The sequence below is a fragment of the Tachyglossus aculeatus genome, chromosome Y4 (assembly GCF_015852505.1).
Source record: "Tachyglossus aculeatus isolate mTacAcu1 chromosome Y4, mTacAcu1.pri, whole genome shotgun sequence".
In the NCBI taxonomy this organism is placed as follows: Eukaryota; Metazoa; Chordata; class Mammalia; order Monotremata; family Tachyglossidae; genus Tachyglossus; species Tachyglossus aculeatus.
Genome location: NC_052096.1, coordinates 2279562 through 2292842, shown reverse-complemented (window position 1 = coordinate 2292842; position 13281 = coordinate 2279562). Strand labels below are relative to the sequence as shown.

The window sequence follows — 13281 nt, the reverse complement described above, 5'->3', positions numbered from 1 at the left end:
GCTCTTTCCACAGAGCCACGCTACTTCTCAGTAAAAGCTGCTGCTTTTACTGTGTGCTCTGCACACAGTAAATGCTCAACAAATACAACTGATTGCTCATAGTACTGCACTGTCCCAAGGATTTGCACAGAGCAGTTCAGTAACAGTGGCTACAGCCCAGGCCCAGGAGTTGCCACGAGACCTTTGGTAAGTCACTTGACTCCTCTGTGCCTCAAGCACCTCATCTGTAAAAGTGGGTCTTAAGCCTGTGATCCCCACCTGGGACAGGGACTGTGATTCCAGTGCTTACTACAGTGCTTGGCACGTGGTAATCTTTAAACAAATACGGTAAGATTGAAAAAAGGAGTTCCTTGACCAATGCTATTAAGGCACCTTAAACTCCACAAGGACAACAAAATAGCGGCCCAAATGCAGGTTTCTTTGGGATTTCCCAACAGGTGGGTGGTATTTCAGATGCACCTTGGTCCAACCTAGTGGTGAGCAGGCAGGGCCAAGGATCAGTGGGATCCTTTCAACCTCAGGCCCATCTTCCTCATCAGCTTCTCCGGTGGGAACTTTTGCCTGAAAGAAACCAGGAAAGCCCGAGAGAAGCCAGACAGCGGGCCGAAGCTAGAGACCATGACTCTCGTTTGGGCTCCCAAGCCTCTGACCGCCACTGGGAGCCTTAAAGCAGGGCGGCGGGGGTCTTCCCCTGGCAGATGTGTGCAGCTGGGGGAAGATCACAGAAGGCTGGGGAGGGAGAGTATGGTCCCCAGGCCTGCAGGCTGGCAAATCCCCAAGTCTGTCAAGCAGAATAGAAGAACGGATTGGTGCGTCCCGCCGGGGGCTGGAGGGCGCCCAGGACACCCGGGGCCCTGAGAGGGTTGGGGGCGAGCAGGGGGAGAGTTATGGCCTGAGAGAGGCTTGGGCCAGCCCTGGGAGACCCAGCCTGGGGTGTTCCCCCCCAGGGCATAAAGTGCAACAAGCAAGAAAGCAGGGGTGCAACACCCAGGCACAGTTATACCACACAGGGGACACCTGGAGCCCATGATGGAGGCCCTGGGCCAGCTCCAGGATCCCGAAGAAGTCACCTGCCTAGTGGTGGCATTAGCCTCCACCGATATGGCTGCCTATTAGCCTGCTGCTTCTCAGGCTCAGGGCTGAGCCGGCTCACCCTGATGGGTCCCTGGTCAGAAACCTTGACTGACCCACCGGGCAGATTCTGGATCACAGGCCGGATCTCCCGATACCCAGATCCGGGACCAGACCCAGGCCTACCGATTCCTGGGTCTGAGACCAGAATCCCAGCCTCCCGAATCCCGGAGCTGGGACGGGAACCCGGGCCTCCTGATTCTCAGATCCGGGACCAGAATCCCGGCCGCCTAATTCCCGGGGCCGAGACCCGAACCAGGTCTCCTAGTTCCCAGAACCAGGCCCAGAACCCGGGCCTCCTGATTCCCAGAGCCGGGTCCAGAGTCCGGGCCTCCTGATTCCCAGAACCAAGACCAAAACTTGGGTCTACTGATTCCTGGAGTGGAGCTGGGGCAAGAGTCAGGAGGGGAAAATGACACTGGTGGAACACATTGGGCTCATGGCTGAGATGGGTGGGTGGGTGGGTGGGGGCTCACCTAATTCTCTCCCCAGTGCTTAGTGCAGTGTTATACCACAATAAATGCTCAATAAATACCTTCGATTAATTAGATTAATGGAAATCTCATTTCACCAGAAAAACGGGCGGAGGGTTCACTCGGGATAGGGGGACTAATCAAAATCGGGTTTAAATTTTAAAGTCCGTCTCCCCTCGTAGACGGTAAGCTCCTTGTGGGCAGGGAACGTAGCTACCCTCTCAGTTGTACTGGACTCTCCCAGGCGCTTAGTACAGTACTCTACAACCCAGTAAGCGCTCAATAAATACCACTGATGGATGGACCCCAGCTGGATAACAGTAGCTGGGCTAGGCTCAGTGGGGGATAGGAATGGGATGGGTGGACTCTGTCAAGGCTAGAGGGGGTAGAGCCCAGGACCGGGCACCTTTCTGGGCGGTGCCATGGCCCAGCTGTGCTCCCTCTGGGCTATTCCTTTCTCCTCACCCCACTCCTGGCACAATTTGGAGTCTGAGGGGGTCAACGGGCAGAGGTCACATGGGGCTGAGAAGAGAGGTCTGTGTTGGGCAGGGGGAACAGAGGTGGAGGCTGGGCCGGGTGTGACCAAGGTCCTTTATGGGAAAGGAGCCCAGGCCGGGTTGGGGGGGAAGTGGGGGACAAGCAGGAGTAATAAATAGGGCCACGGGGGCGGGGCCTGGAGGGAGCAGATTCCCAGGCCCATGGTGAGACGGGCAGGGGGTGGGGGAAGGCCTGGCTCGCTCTCCCCTGGCCCCATCCTCCTCAAGACCCTCTCCCCTGGACCCCCCAATTCAGCCCCACCCCCGGGGGGGGGCTCAGCCGCTGAGGAAGAGCGTCTTGTACATCTTGTTCATCTGCTCCAGGAAGATGAAGGTGAGGACGGTGTGAGGGCCGAGGCGCGCGTAGTAGGGAGTGAAACCCTTCCACAGGCTGAAGAAGCCCTCGTAGCGGATCACCTTGACCAGCACGTCCTGCCCGGGGAAGACAGGTGGGGTCAGCAGGGGTCTGCAAGGCCCTCTCCCCCTGCTCGCCCCCAGCCCTCTCAGGGCCCCAGGTGTCCTGGCCGCCCTCCAGCCCCCGGCGGGACGCACCAGTCCGTTCTTGTATTCTGGCTTCCCGTCAATCATTCTCATGTTCTGGATCCTGAGGAGGAGAAAGAGGAGGAAAAAGAAGAAAAGGAGGGGGGCGTGGACATGAGGAGGGGTGGTCTAGGGGCAGCCTGGGCTCCCATCCTGGCTGCCCGCCCCCTCCTGCCTCCCAAGGACCTGCTGAGGGCCTCGGGTGACCTCACCCCTCGGGGGGGTGGGTGTGAATGTGTGTGTGTGTGGTCACAACCTCTCAAAACAGGTCCATCCCCAGACAGGACAGGACACCCTCCTCGCCCGGCCCGGCAACCCCTGTGGTCTCATCTCTCACCTGGTCTTGACGATGTCTACGGGCATCGAGGCAGCCGTGGTGACCAGGCCGCTGATCATGCTGGCGCAGAAATGGCACAGGATGTTGTCGGAGAAATAGCCTGAGGGAGATGAGGGGGTTCAGCTGAGTTCCCCTGGCAGCCCCGGGGGGGGGGCTAGTTCTCGGGAGGAGGGGGTGGGCATGCCCGAGGCACCCCAGTCTGTGGCGGGGAGTAGGGTGGGCACGGGCTGGCCGCGCCGGCGGGTCGATGAGGAATGGGGTGTGCACAGGCTGGGCACCCTGGTCTACTAAAGGGAGTGGGGTGGGAACAGGCCAGATGTCCTGATCTAGTAGGGGTAGTGGAGCGGGCATGGGTGAGATACCACGGTCTCTGACAGGGAGCAAAGTGGGCACGGGCCAGATGACACAGTGCTCTGCACACAGTAAGCGCTCAATAAATACGGTTGAATGAACAGAATGGGCACAGGACAGATGCCAAGGTCACTGAGGGGAGGCGGGGTGGGCACAGGCCGGAGGCCCTCACCTGAATCCAGTAGGAACTGCTTCGATTGGGAGTAGGAGGCCAGTTGGGCGGCGTTGACCACGACAGCTCGGGCCATGGTGGGGATGCAGCCCTGGGATGGGGAAAGGGGGAGTCACAGTCTGTGGGGTCCCCGGTCACATTCCCCCTACCTCTTGGCACACCTGCGGAGTCTCTCTGCTCGTTACTCAAGACGCTTCCCAGCCCCGGGGACTTTAAGCTCAAAATGGGCAGGGAATGCGTCTACCAACTCTGCTGTATCGTCCTCTCCCATACTGCTTTAGTCCAGTGGTCTGCACAGTCAGCGCTCAATAAATGCCACTGGCTGACTGACAAGGGGGACTGGAGGGAATAGTGGCGGCGGTGGGGGGAGGGGCTTTCCAGAGTTCCACTGAGAGAACCTGGATTGCGTCCCCTTCCCAGCCAGGCCGGGGTTTCCCATTCCCTCCAGTCCGAAAACCTCCCCCTCCCCCCAACCCCCGGCCTGGGGCTTTCCTGCTCCCTCAGAGCCGGAGGACTGCCCTTCCGGGACCCACCTTGGGTGTTTTTTGTGTGTGTTAGTGGTGTTTGTTAAGCATTTACCATGTACCGGGCACTGTTCTAAGCACCGGGATGGATACGAGGTTGGACACAGTCCATGCCCCACGTGGGGCTCAGTCTTAATCCCCATGTTTCAGATGAGATAACTGAGACCCAGAGTAGTGAGGTGACTGGGCCCAAGATCACACAGTAGATAGATGGGAGAGCCAGGAGGAGAATCCAGGTCATCATCATCATCATCAATCGTATTTATTGAGCACTTACTATGTGCAGAGCACTGTACTAAGCGCTTGGGTAGTACAAATTGGCAACATATAGAGACAGTCCCTACCCAACAGTGGGCTCACAGTCTAAAAAGGGGAGACAGAGAACAAAACCAAACATACTAACAAAATAAAATAAATAGAAAAGATATGTACAAGTAAAATAAATAAATAAATAAATAGAGTAATAAATATGTTCAAACATGTATACATATATATAGGTGCTGTGGGGAAGGGAAGGAGGTAAGATGGGGGAGGGAGAGGGGGACGAGGGGGAGAGGAAGGAAGGGGCTCAGTCTGGGAAGGCCTCCTGGAGGAGGTGAGCTCTCAGCAGGGCCTTGAAGGGAGGAAGAGAGCTAGCTTGGCGGATGGGCAGAGGGAGGCCATTCCAGGCCCGGGGGATGACGTGGGCCGGGGGTCGATGGCGGGACAGGCGAGAATGAGGTACGGTGAGGAGATTAGCAGCGGAGGAGCGGAGGGTGCGGGCTGGGCTGGAGAAGGAGAGAAGGGAGGTGAGGTAGGAGGGGGCGAGGGGATGGACAGCCTTGAAGCCCAGGGTGAAGAGTTTCTGCCTGATGCGCAGATTGATTGGCAGCCACTGGAGATTTTTGAGGAGGGGAGTAATATACCCAGAGTGTTTCTGGACAAAGATAATCCGGGCAGCAGCATGAAGTATGGATTTTTGACTTTTGACTTCTTTTGTCAAGAAGTCTTTTGTCAGGTCCTTTTGACTTCCAAGCCCGGGCTCTATCCGCTAGGCCACGCTGCTTTCCACCTGGTAAGCGTGTGTGTTTGTACGTGTATGGGCATGCGTAGGTCCGTCCGTCCACTGGGTTGGCCTGTCTTTTCCATTAGACAGTAAAGTCACTGAGGGTAGAGAACCTACTGCAGCCTTCCAAACCTACAGTAAAGTGTCATGTATCTCATGGATGTGTGCATGTGTATGTGTGTGCACATGTGTCTCCCCCACCCCCAGATGGCTAAGCACCATGACGCAGGTCACTCTAGCCCATCCAAGAGCCCGGGGGCGGGAACCTCGACCCGGCCGGACCCCCAGACGGGTCGCGGAGCTGCCCTCCCTCCTTGGGGAGAGCCAGGCCCGGTGCCACCAGAGCTCTTCGTGGTCCAGGCACGACTAAGCTCCTCGGGGGCCGGGAACCTGTCTACCAACTCTGGGGTATTGTCCTCTCCCAGCCTCCCAGTACAGTGCACTGCACGCCGTAAGCGCTCGATAAAGAACACCGATCGACTCACCCGCCAGAGGGTGAGGACGCCTTCCTCCCGGACGATCCGGATCAGGGCGTCAAACACGTTCCGGTAGCCACGCCGTTCTGCCACCGGCAGCCTGCGAGGGGGTGGGAGAGTGGGCGGGGGGCCGGGACCCCAGGGATCCCAGGGGCTGGGGTTGCGGGGTGGGACGTGACTCACCGTCCGTCGGCCGTCATGCGGATGAGGGCGACCTCGGCGGGGGTGCCCACGAAGGCGCCGGTGGCCCCGGCCGTCATGCCGATGATGGCCTTGAGCAGGAAGCTGGGGGGCGTGCCGTCCGTGCCCGTCAGCCGCTCAAACAGCACCGTGTAGATGCCCAATCGCGTCGTGGTGTAGGTGGCCTGGCGCAGAAGGCCGGCCGACAACCTGGTGCCCGGGACCGCCCGGCCGTCAGTGCCCCGAGCACCGCCGCCAACCCGGGGAGCCGGCCCACCCCCATCCCCTGGGGACCCAGTGATCGGCGCCTCCGGGACCCGGGTCAGAGCCCCCAGAACCCAGCCCACCCCTACCCCGGGGACCCCACCGGGGTCAGGACCCCAGACCCGGGCCTGCCGGCACCCCTGGGGACCCAGTGGTCAGCGCCCCCGGACTAAGCCCACTCTTAGAGGCCAAGCGATCAGCGCCTTCACGACTTGGGGTCACCCCCACCCCCGGGGACCCAGAGGAGGTCAGTTCCCTAGGGACCCAGCGATCAGCAACCGAAAACCCGGGCCCACCCCGACCCCAGGACTTGGGGCCGCACTCACCCCGGGGCCTCAGAAATCAGTTCCCCGTGGGAGCCAGCCCACCCACACCCTCTGGGACCCAACGGTCAGTGCCACCAGGTCCCAGCCCACCCCCACGGGGACCCAGGCAGCTGTCGTCCGGTCCCCTGCCGTCGCCTCCCATCGTTCTCACATCGGGAAGCCAAACAGCCTGGATGGTGTTCCCTCTCAGCTGCCCATCTTGGCACCGAACCAGGACTCCGGCCCCGTCCCCGGCACCTCCCACCCCGCCCGCAGTGCCCTCTAAGGATCCAGGCCCCTGGCATGGCTTGCCCGGCGGGAGGGAGGGAGGCGGGTACCCGGTGTAGATGCCCCGGATGCCCTCGGCTCGCAGGATGCTGGTCAGGGCGTGGAAGCTGGTCCGGTACTCACGACTCTTGCCCCCCTGGCCGCTCAGCTGCATCCGGTTCTTCACCAGGTCCAGGGGCTGCACGAACACAGTGGCCCCCATACTGCCAGGGCGGGGGGCATTCATTCATTCATTCAGTCATATTTATCGAGTGCTTACGGTGCGCAGAGCACTGTACCAAGCACTTTTTTTTAATGGCATTTATTAAGCGCTTACTATGTGCCCAGCACTGTTCTAAACGCTGGGGAGGTTACAAGGTGATCGGGTTGTCCCACGGGGGGCTCGGACTTAACCCCCATTTTATAGATGAGGGAACTGAGGCACAGGGAAGTGAAGTGACCTGCCCGAAGTCACACAGCTGCCAACTGCCGACTTGTACTTCCCAAGCGCTTAGTCCAGTGCTCTGCCCACAGTAAGCGCTCAATAAGTACGACTGAATGAATGAATTAGCAGAGCTGGGATTTGGAGCCACGACCTCTGACTCCAAAGCCCGGGCTCTTTCCATCATCATCATCAGTCGTATTTATTGAGCACTTACGATGTGCAGAGCACTGTACTAAGCGCTTGGGAAGTACAAATTGGCAACATATAGAGACAGTCCCTACCCAACAGTGGGCTCACAGTCTTTCCACTGGGCAAAGAGAGACAATCCCTGCCCCAAGGAGCTCACAGTTTTGGGGGGCGGGAGGGAGAGACAGACGGCACGACAAATAAACAGACATCAATATAAATAAATTACAGATATATGCAGAAATGTTGGGGGGGCGGAGAGGGCAAAGGGAGCCAGTCGGGACGACGCGGAAGAGAGTGGGAGACGAGGAAAAGCGGGGCTTAATCTGGGAAGGCCTCTTGGAGGAGACGGGCCCTCAGCAAGGCATCCAAGGGTGGAAGCGGGCCCCCGAATTCTGCTGCACCGGACTCTCCCAAGCGCTCAGCACAGCGCTCCGCACACAGTCAGCGCTCACTACGGGGTCTACTCCCCACTCCGCCACTTGTCCGCTGTGTGACCTTGGCCAAGTCACTTCACTGGGAAGCAGCGCGGCTCGGTGGAAAGAAAAGGGGCTTGGGAGTCAGGGGTCACAGGTTCGAATCCCAGCTCCGCCGCCTGTCGGCTGTGTGACTTTGGGCGAGCCACTTCACTTCTCTGGGCCTCAGTGACCTCATCTGTACAATGGGGATTGAGACTGTGAGCCCCAGGTGGGAGAACCTGATCACCTTGTATCCTCCCGACCGCTTAGAACAGTGCTTCGCACATAGTAAGCGCTTAACAAATACCACCATTATTATTATTATTCAGCGGGCCTCAGGTCCCTCATCTGTCAAAGGGGGATGAAGACTGTGAGCCCCACGTGGGGCAACCTGATGACCTTGTATTGCCCCCCGTGCTTAGAACAGTGCTTAGCACAGAGTAAGCGCTTAACAGATTCGACTATTTACAATAATAATAATCATAATAGCATTTATTAAGCATTTACTATGTGCAAAGCACTGTTCTAAGCACTGGGGAAGTTACAATGATAATAATAGTAATAGTGATGATGGCATTTATTAAGCGCTTACTATGTGCCAAGCACTTTTCTAAGCGCTGGGGCAGTTACAAGGTGATCAGGTTGTCCCACGGGGGGCTCACAGTCTTCATCCCCGTTTTACAGATGAGGGAACTGAGGCCCAGAGAAGTGAAGTGACTTCCAAAGTCACACAGCTGACAAGTGGCAGAGCTGGGATTTGAACCCATGACCTCTGACTCCAAAGCCCGGGCTCTTTCCACTGAGCCACGCTGCTTTGTCCCACAGAGGGCTCACAGTCTTCAGCCCCATTTTACAGATGAGGTAACTGAGGCGCAGAGAAGTAAAGTGGCTTGCTGACAAGTGGCGGAGCTGGGATTTGAACCCACGACCTCTGGCTCCAAAGCCCGGGCTCTTTCCACTGAGCCGCGCTGCTCCTCAATAATATTAATATTCTCAATGATATTATTAGTAGCGTGGCTCATTTATTCAATTGTATTTATTGAGCGCTTACTGTGTGCAGAGCACTGTACTAAGCGCTTGGGAAGTCCAAGTTGGCAACATAGAGAGACGGTCCCTGCCCAACAGTGGGCTCACAGTCTAGAAGACTCAGTCCCTACCCAACAGTGGGCTCACAGTATAGAAGGCTCAGTGGAAAGGGCCCGGGCTTTGGAGTCAGAGGTCATGGGTTCTAATCCTGTCTCCGCCAACTGTCTTTGACTTTGGGCAAGTCACTTCACTTCTCTGTGCCTCAGTTCCCTCATCTGTACAATGGAGATGAAGACTGTGAGCCCCCTGTGGGACAACCTGATCACCCCGTAACCTCCTCAGCGCTTAGAACAGTGCTTTGCACATAGTAAGCGCTTAATAAATGCCATCATTATTTATTCACTTCTCTGGGCCTCAGTTCCCTCATCTGCAAAATGGGGATTAAGCTTGTGAAGCAGCGTGGCTCAGTGGAAAGGGCACGGGCTTTGGAGTCAGAGGTCATGGGTTCAAATCCCGGCTCCCCCAACTGTCAGCTGTGTGACTTTGGGAAAGTCACTTCACTTCTCTGTGCCTCAGTTCCCTCATCTGTCAAATGGGGATGAAAACTGTGAGCCCCCATGGGACAACCTGATCACCTTGTAACCTCCCCAGCGCTTAGAACAGTGCTTTGCACATAGTAAGCGCTTAACAAATACCATCATTATTATTATTATTATCCCCCCCATGGGACAACCTGCTCACCTTGCCAATCAATCAATCAATCAATCGTATTTATTGAGCGCTTACTGTGTGCAGAGCACTGTACTAAGCGCTTGGGAAGTCCAAGTTGGCAACATATAGAGACAGTCCCTACCCAACAGTGGGCTCACAGTCTAGAAGGGGAAGAAGCAGAAGCAGCACGCAGAGAAGCAGCATGGCTCAGTGGAAGGAGCCCGGGCTTTGGAGTCAGAGGTCATGGGTTCAAATCCCGGCTCCACCAATTGTCAGCTGTGTGACTTTGGGCAAGTCACTTCACTTCTCTGGGCCTCAGTTCCCTCATCTGTAAAATGAGGATGAAGACTGTGAGCCCCCTGTGGGACAACCTGATCACCTTGTAATCTCCCCAGCGCTTAGAACAGTGCTTTGCACATACTAAGCACTTAACAAATACCATCATTATTATTATTATTATCCCCCCCCCTCACCATGGGACAACCTGCTCACCTTGTCAATCAATCAATCGTATTTATTGAGCGCTTACTGTGTGCAGAGCACTGTACTAAGCGCTTGGGAAGTCCAAGTTGGTAACATAGAGAGACGGTCCCTACCCAACAGAGGGCTCACAGTCCAGAAGGGGAAGACAGAGAACAAAACCAAACACACTGTCCGCTCCCCAGCGCTTAGAACAGTGCTTTGCACATAGTAAGAGCTTAATAAATGCCATCATTATTATTATTATCCCCCCCCATGAGACAACCTGCTCACCTTGTCAATCAATCAATCGTATTTACTGAGCGCTTACTGTGTGCAGGGCACTGTACTAAGCGCTTGGGAAGTCCAAGTTGGCAACATACAATCAATCGTATTTATTGAGCGCTTACTGTGTGCAGGGCACTGTACTAGGCGCTTGAGAAGTCCAAGTTGGCAACATACAATCGTATTTATTGAGCGCTTACTGTGTGCAGAGCACTGTACTAAGCGCTTGGGAAGTCCAAGTTGGCAACACAGAGAGACGGTCCCTACCCAACAGTGGGCTCACAGTCCAGAAGGGGAAGACAGAGAACAAAACCAAACACACTGTCCGCTCCCCAGCGCTTAGAACAGTGCTTTGCACATAGTAAGAGCTTAATAAATGCCATCATTATTATTATTATCCCCCCATGAGACAACCTGCTCACCCTGTCAATCAATCGCATTTATTGAGCGCCTACTGTGTGCAGGGCACTGTACTAAGCGCTTGGGAAGTCCAAGTTGGCAACATACAATCAATCAACTGTATTTATTGAGCGCTTACTGTGTGCAGAGCACTGTACTAAGCGCTTGGGAAGTCCAAGTTGGCAACATAGAGAGACGGTACCTACCCAACAGCGGGCTTACAGTCTAGAAGGGGAAGCCAGAGAACAAAACCAAACACACTGTCAGCTCCCCAGCGCTTAGAACACTGCTTTGCACATAGTAAGAGCTTAATAAATGCCATCATTATTATTATTATCCCCCCCCATGAGACAACCTGCTCACCCTGTCAATCAATCAGTCGCATTTATTGAGCGCTTACTGTGTGCAGGGCACTGTACTAAGCGCTTGGGAAGTCCAAGTTGGCAACATACAATCAATCATTCATATTTATTGAGCGCTTACTGTGTGCAGAGCATTGTACTAAACGCTTGGGAAGTCCAAGTTGGCAACATACAATCAATCAACTGTATTTATTGAGCGCTTACTGTGTGCAGAGCACTGTACTAGGCGCTTGGGAAGTCCAAGTTGGCAACATCTAGGGACAGTCCCTACCCAACAGTGGGCTCACAGTCTAGAAGGGGGGGAGACAGAGAACACAACCAAACACACGGTCAGCTCCCCAGCGCTTAGCACATAGTAAGCGCTTAGTAAACGCCACTGTGGCTCAGTGGAAAGAGCCCGGGCTCGGGAGTCAGAGGTCACGGGTTCGAATCCCGGCTCCACTACAAGCCTGCCGTGTGACCTTGGGCAAGTCACTTCCCTAAGCCTCAGTTCCCCCATCTGTAAAAATGGGGGTGAGGACTGTGAGCCCCACGGGGGACAACGTGGTCACACTGGATCCCCTCCCCAGCGCTTAGCACAGTGCTTTGCACATAGTAAGCGCTTAGTAAATGCCATCATTATTATTATTATTATTATTATTACTAGATGCCACCGCCTGCTGGGTGCAGCTGCCGGTTCCCGAGGGGCCGCTCTTACCCGGCCAGGCCCCCGAACAAAAACTTGACGGACTTCGGGGAGGTGCGAGGCCTGCTCTCGCCCCCCGCCGCCGCCGCCATGGCTGCACCGCAATCCCCGACGGCCCGGGCCCGGGGCGCGCGCCCCTCCCACGCGCACGCGCACGCGCACGCACCCCCACGCGCGCGGCCCCGACGGCGCCCAAGGTGACACCGCGCACGCGCGCGGCCCCGACGGCGCCCAAGGTGACACCAGGCGCGCGCGCGCCCGCAGCGCAGGCGCCCCGGCGGGGTGACTCCACAGCCGACCAGGCCGCGCAGGCGCAGTGCCGCCGATGCCGCCCGGGCGCGCATGCGCCCTGGGGAGCCCCTCCCCACAGCCCTCAATAATAATACTAAAGGCCTTGATTAAGCGCTTACTACGTGCAAAGCACTGTTCTAAGCGCTGGGGGGATACAAGGTGATCAGGTTCTTTCCCCTTCTTCTTCTTTCCTTTCCCCCTCGTCCCCCTCTCCATCCTCCCATCTTACCTCCTTCCCTTCCCCACAGCACCTGTATATATGTATATATGGTTGTACATATTTATTACTCTATTTATCTATTTATTTATTTATTTTACTTGTACATTTCTATCCTACTTATTTTATTTTGTTGGTATGTTTGGTTCTGTTCTCTGTCTCCCCCTTTTAGACTGTGAGCCCACTGTTGGCTAGGGACTGTCTCTATGTGATGCCAATTTGTACTTCCCAAGCGCTTAGTACAGGGCTCTGCACATAGTAAGCGCTCAATAAATACGATTGATTGATTGATTGATCAGGTTGTCCCGCAGGGGGCTTACAGTCTTCATCCCCATTTTGCAGATGAGGCCACTGAGGCCCAGAGAAGTGAAGTGAAGTGAAGAGAACTCTATTTATTTATTTATTTATTTATTTTACTTGTACATTTCTATCCTACTTATTTTATTTTGTTGGTATGTTTGGTTCTGTTCTCTGTCTCCCCCTTTTAGACTGTGAGCCCACTGTTGGGTAGGGACTGTCTCTATGTGATGCCAATTTGTACTTCCCAAGCGCTTAGTATAGTGCTCTGCACATAGTAAGCGCTCAATAAATACGATTGATTGATTGATTGATTGATTGAAGCTTTTAGACTGTGAGCCCACTGTTGGGTAGGGACTGTCTCTATGTGTTGCCAGTTTGTACTTCCCAAGCGCTTAGTACAGTGCTCTGCACATAGTAAGCGCTCAATAAATACGACTGATTGATTGATTGATTGAAGCGACTCGCCCAGAGTCACCCAGCTGACAAGTGGCAGGGTCAGGATTCGAACCCATGACCTCTGACTCCAAAGTCCACACTCTTTCCACCGTGCCACGCTGCTTCGTATTTATTGACCGCTTACTGGGTGCAGAGCACTGGACTAAGCGCTTGGGAAGGCCAAGTCGGCAACACGTAGAGATGGTCCCTACCCAACAGCGGGCTCACAGTCTAGAATCAATCAATCAATCAATCAATCAATCAATCAATCGTATTTATTGAGCGCTTACTGTGTGCAGAGCACTGGACTAAGCGTTTGGGAAGTACAAGTCGGCAACACATAGAGACAGTCCCTACCCAACAGCGGGCTCACAGTCTAGAAGGGGGAGACAGAGAACAAGACCAAACATACTAATGAAAT

The 13281-nt window shown here is 55.4% G+C and overlaps 1 protein-coding gene across 1 annotated transcript; it reads right to left on the bottom strand.

Annotated features, from left to right (window-relative positions):
- Positions 1–1672: 1672 nt before the first annotated feature.
- On the bottom strand, positions 1673–11737 carry SLC25A11 (solute carrier family 25 member 11). Its single transcript, XM_038768624.1, has 8 exons — positions 11630–11737; positions 6673–6825; positions 5769–5975; positions 5595–5685; positions 3541–3631; positions 3018–3117; positions 2693–2744; positions 1673–2572 (listed from the first exon to the last, which is right to left on the bottom strand). The coding sequence occupies exons 1-8, from the start codon at positions 11707–11709 to the stop codon at positions 2417–2419; spliced, it is 930 nt and encodes a 309-aa protein (XP_038624552.1). The 5' UTR covers positions 11710–11737; the 3' UTR covers positions 1673–2416.
- Positions 11738–13281: the final 1544 nt, after the last annotated feature.

Excerpts from the sequence above, each read along its gene's own strand:
- SLC25A11 (XM_038768624.1), bottom strand. The coding sequence starts at position 11,709 with ATGGCGGCGGCGGCGGGGGGCGAGAGCAGGCCTCGCACCTCCCCGAAG. Across the intron at positions 6,826-11,629 it reads TTGTTCGGGGGCCTGGCCGG|TATGGGGGCCACTGTGTTCG; the intron begins GTAAGAGCGGCC and ends CCGCCCTGGCAG. Across the intron at positions 3,118-3,540 it reads GCAGTTCCTACTGGATTCAG|GCTATTTCTCCGACAACATC; the intron begins GTGAGGGCCTCC and ends CATCTCCCTCAG.